Source organism: Helicoverpa zea, chromosome 18, assembly GCF_022581195.2.
Source record: "Helicoverpa zea isolate HzStark_Cry1AcR chromosome 18, ilHelZeax1.1, whole genome shotgun sequence".
In the NCBI taxonomy this organism is placed as follows: Eukaryota; Metazoa; Arthropoda; class Insecta; order Lepidoptera; family Noctuidae; genus Helicoverpa; species Helicoverpa zea.
In genome coordinates, this window is record NC_061469.1 from 7,086,255 (window position 1) to 7,092,432 (window position 6,178).

At 34.7% G+C, this 6,178-nt stretch overlaps 1 protein-coding gene across 4 annotated transcripts in view; it reads right to left on the reverse strand.

Moving 5' to 3' along the window:
• LOC124638960 (protein split ends) overlaps positions 1 to 5,723 on the reverse strand; it is a 122,676-nt gene extending 116,953 nt beyond the window's left edge. For all 4 annotated transcript variants that reach the window (XM_047176142.1, XM_047176141.1, XM_047176140.1 and 1 more), the window contains exon 1: positions 5,383 to 5,723. In XM_047176142.1, the coding sequence (XP_047032098.1) occupies positions 5,383 to 5,465 (83 nt within the window). In that variant the 5' untranslated portion in view covers positions 5,466 to 5,723. The remainder of the gene's footprint in view (positions 1 to 5,382) is intronic.
• Between the last annotated feature and the right edge of the window lie 455 nt (positions 5,724 to 6,178).

Consider the following 6,178-nt stretch of genomic DNA (forward strand, 5'->3'; position numbering starts at 1 on the left):
AGGCTGCTTTTGGAGCGCAACATTGCAAAATCGTGGTGGGGCGCTAGACACCTAATAATACAATGGTTCGCTGCTAAGCTCACAGACACGGAAAATGTAACTTATTATGTTTAAGAAAATTATTATTATTATTTTATTATAACAGACGCGAAAATAGACTTATTCAATTAAGTATAATTTTAATAATAATTAAAAATATTTCCATAGAATATTTAAAGGTGGTATGAGTAAACTACAAGAATTAAACAATAATGTAAATTTCAACTATCAAGTCGATAAAAATCAATAGGTATATAAAAAAATAATATTTGCATGATCAACATGCTAATTGCTAGAATTAAAATTCCTTTTCTATACAATATTGACTACAGATTAGTCATCCATAAATAAGCTGTGTTCTATTGATTATTTCATTAAAAATCACTTGTTAGAAAACATTCACCAAACAACTTTTAAAGTTCATTAAAACCCAAAATTCCTGAGATGTTAAAAACAATGTAATCTTGTCATTTATTTATCTTACAACTTATAACAAACGCTTCAAACGCGTACATCGACTTCCAAATTACTTAGTACTAGGAAATCATAAGTGCATTGAAGCCAGATGCATTTGCAACTTTTGAACAATAATGTTCTTTCTCTACACTAAAATAATGGTATTGAAATCGAATCATTTTTTGTCACAAGTACTAGGGTGACATAACTTAACAGAAGATATTCGCTATCGGATTACTAAGTAATGCACTTTTTCTTCAACTTATCGACAACAGACCATTAATTTTTCTTTCACTCGGCATACATTCATATCGGAATGAAAGATGCAATAACCAACATCGTATCGATCGTTTCACCAGTGAATTCATCCCGCATTCGTGTTTAATTTTAAACTTAAGACAATTCAATTCGAGTCAAAGGCGAAAGATAATGTACAGAAATTGAAGCATCTGATCTGAAAGCCGCGCGGATCGATCGATCATAAAGTTAAGCAACGCCTGGCGCATTCGGTCCGTTTATGAGTGACCATCGACAAGTTCTTCCGTGTCTCGAAAAGTACGATAAACTTAAGATCTGGCTGTCATTTGAACATCTTTGGCAGCCGTTACGGGCAGTCTGACAACCAGTTTTACCAAGGGGTATTGGGTTGCCCGGCTAACTGGGTTGAAGAGGGTTGATAGGCAAGTTAATCCTTGTACATTGGTACTCAGCTGCATCCGGTTAGACTGGAAGCCGACCCTAAAGGTAAAAAGCAAAGGCTAGGTAGATGATGTTGACACATCACGATTAACAGATTGCCATCAAGTAGCGTTACATATGTATATCGGGCTAAATTAAAATACGATCGTAAAAGGATTGCCTTATTGCTTCTTTAAAAACGCCTGAATTGAACTGCATTTTAATTTGTTATGAGTTTTATCGCCTGAAAGTTTACGTAGAAAGAGAAATAATAGCTTCCTGTTACTATTTCGAACTAGCAGTTTTTCCACTGTTTCACTTACGTCCCGTGGTTGCTTCTGACCGTTCCAAGATAAAATATACTCTATGTTCCTCGTGAAGAGTGTAGCTTTTCAACAGTAAAGTCGGTCTACTAGTTTTTGGGTGTATCCACAAACAAACAAAAATACAAATATTTCCTTTATAATATTAGTATGTGTATGTATGGATTAAATAAGTATGTCGCTTTTTATGTATATCTAACAAAATCAAACAATAACAAATCTTCTGTCTTAAGAGCAATTACGATCCTCAACATTAAAACCAAGGGGTAAGGAACTATGAGCAGAGATGCCATGATGCCAGGTAGGACAGGTCCCTTCTAGGTCAAATTCGTACGTATCATACGGACATAACTAAAACGATCAGTTACGAGTAGAGAAACAAGGCGTTCGGGTTCTTGAAATATCTGTCAACGATTCCAAAGCGAGCGGGTACCAAGTCTTTCTAATAAGCGCATTTTGGCGAGCTATTTTTTTTTTTTCGTTATAGCGTCTCTGATAGTCATTTTGTTCTACATCTGGTCTGGTGACGTTGACGCCACGATCTTAACTAATATCCAAAGCGTATACGCCGCGTACTACGCTGTGTGCGGAGTGCCTAAATGTCTGAATGGTAGACAAGAAGTATATAGTCGGCGGAGTATTTGTATTGGCTCACGGCTCGGTGAATAGGGTATAACAGCATGCAAAAAATTACCTCTGATCGATTTTAAATTAATATAATAAATAAAAAGATAATTATGGAGAGAAACATTAAATTCTTAAACAATTTCCTTTTTTTATGTCTTTGGACACATTTGCTGAGCTGTTATTAATTTTAAGACATGCTTTGACAAATCCGAAAACAATAATGAGGAAGGGCATTGGTCTTGAAGTAAAAGGTAAAATATGCTGCTATATTTTATTGTGTTCAAGTAATGATATTCTATAATAGACCATTAGGTTCTTAGAAAATCTGTCTATCAAAAATTGAATTCCGATGAGATTGACGCATCTCACGCATCGATCTTTAGCGCCATAGCACATACGTCACGCCCGCTTACTAGTGAGTGCAGACAGTATACGGAAAGTGGGCGTCGTATATACGTCTGCATTAGGACCTGTCGAATTAAACGTTTTATTTTCTTAAACACACGTTCGTAGGTACTTATATTAGGCACGACATCGATTTTTACGAGAACTGTAATCGTAAACCTCGATTATGGTAAAGAATTAAATATATGTTTACAATGACATTAATAATTTCAAGGTTTGGAAACAACGGGAAACCGAAGCCAACGAAAACTAGTTGCATTTGGCAAACAGAGAATCATTTTTATGATCAGAACTAATATTCTCGGAAAAAGATACAAAATAGTGCCTGCAGAATTTGTAGACATCGACAGTGTCAGGAAACAGAAAATGACTAAAAATATTATAATTTTGCTAAAGTTTTCGTATCCAAAAATGTGTAAAACGGTACAAGACTTCGCTGCTCGTCTGTCACCAGGCTGTATCTTATTAATCGTGTCGTGATAGTTAGGCAGTTGAATTTTTCACAGATGATGTATTACTGTTGCCGCTATAGCAAAATCAGAATAAAATAAATATTTAAGGTGGCTCCCATACAACAATCGTGAGATTTTTGCTCGTTTAACAGATGTTGTACGTAACCCTTCTAATGAGCCCGATTCACACTTGGTTGGTTTTTCTTTAAAATAATATGAACACTGAACTGATCTAACGGGAAAATTTACTTTTATTCATGAAACAAATATATGATTCATACTCACAGAGTGATACTCTTTTATATTTACCTTCTCTAAGAAAGTACTTAAACATAAGAGGCGGAGATATCGTATGTTTTCAGTAGTTTTGCTTCCATTAGTTGGTGCTGACTGGTATTTTTAATTTTCAGAAAGATTTTTTGACGGTTTTGGATAAGCCAAGCATAAATCAAATCCAATCGGATTTTTTTTTTAAATAATGAATGAAAAACAAAATGGTTGCCTAACAGCTTTTAAAGGACAATGCAAGTAAATTCCCCTAGAGACTCGTTGAAAATTGCTTACATGACTAGAAATGTCGTACTGTAATTGAGGTAAAGAAAGGAAATACGTAAGACGATAATACGCATTTGTTTTAAATTATAATTCAATGCAGTAAAGAAATCAAACTCCAGTCTTCGAAGTTTGTCCAGGGGCCCGATTCTCCTAATTTTACTTAACTAACATACGATTCACATTCGACTGAGATCCAATCACGAGACTCAATTACGATTGAAGCGTATGTGTCATTCCGCTATTAACGTTTTTATCCGTTTCTGTAATTCAATAATTAATCATATTGTCTGCAATTAATTTACGATTGCAATATGATTGTAGAGCAAACTACCGTATAGACCAAATGGCAGACCAATCGATTTGTCTTATATTAGTAGCAGAATTACGATTGGTCTTATATTAGTAGCAGAATTCCGATATGGTTAAAACTGCTATTGCGATTCAATTTCTATTCAATTTTGACATTATTAACTTCCCAGTCCAGTGACAATTTGAATAAAATAATACTGTTCCGGTAACTGAATATTTGATCAGTTTTTAATTATATTACTTACCGCCAATGAATGAATATACATAATTGAGAAGGAAGTTTCACTTACATTCGAACTTTTGTCATGACGACAAGTGCGGAATCATCTACGAGATAACCCAAGAGTAATTAAATATGGAGCACGTGTATGGAGACATCAAAGAAAAAAACAATTTATGTGACCTTGATTGTCTCATGACAGGGACAAGAGATGAGGCTTATAAGTTTAGGACGTGGTGATCAACGCAAATTCCGTCCACCTCGATTAAATACAATCGCATTGTAACTCATCATTATACTTCCGATATTCCGTATATCAGGATGTTACCTGCTCAATAAACTTAGTAATTCGTCCTACATTTTATCTCATGTTAATCGTACTTCTATTCATTCACTATTTATTCCAGACCATGTCGAGATCGTTGCCAAATCTTAAATACAAATTGTTGTCGTTTTAATTAAGTACATAATAACTAAGTAAATTATTATGTATTACATGTTTTGAACATTTCCAAAAAAAAATAATGTAGGTACCTATGTCAGTATTGAGTTTCATGGAAATGAAATGGTAGGCAGCTAAGAACGGCGAATTGAAATGGATGTAAAATAAGACAAGTAGGTATACCGAGAGAGCAACGACCTTGCTTATGATTTTGTATGTCGACAAATAATGTGATAGTTAATGAAATTATGTGCAAATATTAGAAGACCTGCAAAGCTAAACACTTACTACCTGTATCTACTTAATACAAATACCTAGCAGATTTATACCAATATCACTAGAATAAATTGGTCGCCATAGGTACTCAGTGAACGTAAAGAATGAATCCTACAAGGCTACATAAGACAGCACAAAGAATGAAAGCACGTCGTCCAATGGAAGGGTAGTTTAAGGCGAACCAAAACATTTTAACCCCTTTAGATATAAATAAACTTAAAATTTTAAATCAACAATGTTACTTCATAGTAGGCAGGAACCTATTTACATAATTAGGAAAAGGTTATCAATCGACTGCGAAATTCTATTTTATTTTGCAGGTGCTATAGATAATAATAATAACTGAAGAGGAAAAAATAACTGGTTTTAGACACCGGGCTTAAAAGACATAGTAATCATTAAAAATACTTAAATAAACACATAGACCATTCAACGAAACAGTCCCTTTTACATTATAGTCGGTTAGTGTTTATATTCAAACGCCCACACACGACTTTCGAGGAGTGATCGAAACTTCGAATATCCGGTACAGGGATTCAATTTATTTATGAAAAGACTCAGTAGTATCTGGAAATAAGAAGATTATGAAGTATATATTACCGTTTGAAGTGCTCCCTTATTCGGTCTTCTCGAATGTTATCGGGTAAATTTCCAACCCACAGGTGCCGAGTCTCTCTAACCATCTTGCTTCGAACTCCACATTAGGAATCATTACCCGTTCGCGTCACTACGTGGCATAAATCAATTTTGCACACAATTGTGATTCACACATTTTGATTAAATCACTATAAATTAACCATAAACATTGTACAGCCCACGAGTTGCACTTTTTGATAAAACAACACTATCTTTCACTTCACGACATTCGATAATCTCATCACAAAATCCACTTCACTATAAACACACCACGTAATAGACGCGAGCGTACTCTTCGCGGCTCTCGAATTGACAGTGAAGCCAGCTTCGACGCGAGTTTGCCGATAAGCTCCGCCTTCTGACCGCTGCCGCGCAAAGTGGAGTAGGGTGCCTAGTCGCTTCTAAAATAATACCCAATTTTCAGCTTTTTATTTCAGTTTCTGCATAGTCCAATAAATAGCAAATAAATGTTTAATGTTTATTTAATTAAAATAATTTACATAAAAAACTTGTGTAGCAGTAAATCCTCTTGAAATACAAAGGCACCTGTGGTTTCCTTCGTAAATCCTTAAAATTCAATAAAAATTGTAACATCAACAGACCCTAGATAATTTATCACATAAATATCAGATATTTATTCAAACAAATGACATTCTGTAAAGAAATAAAAATAAACAAAATTAGAAACAAACATGTTGATGCAGCGGTCCGCTGGCCAGCTTTCCCCGAGTCGGTTGTTCTTCTCTTTCAGATTACGTGT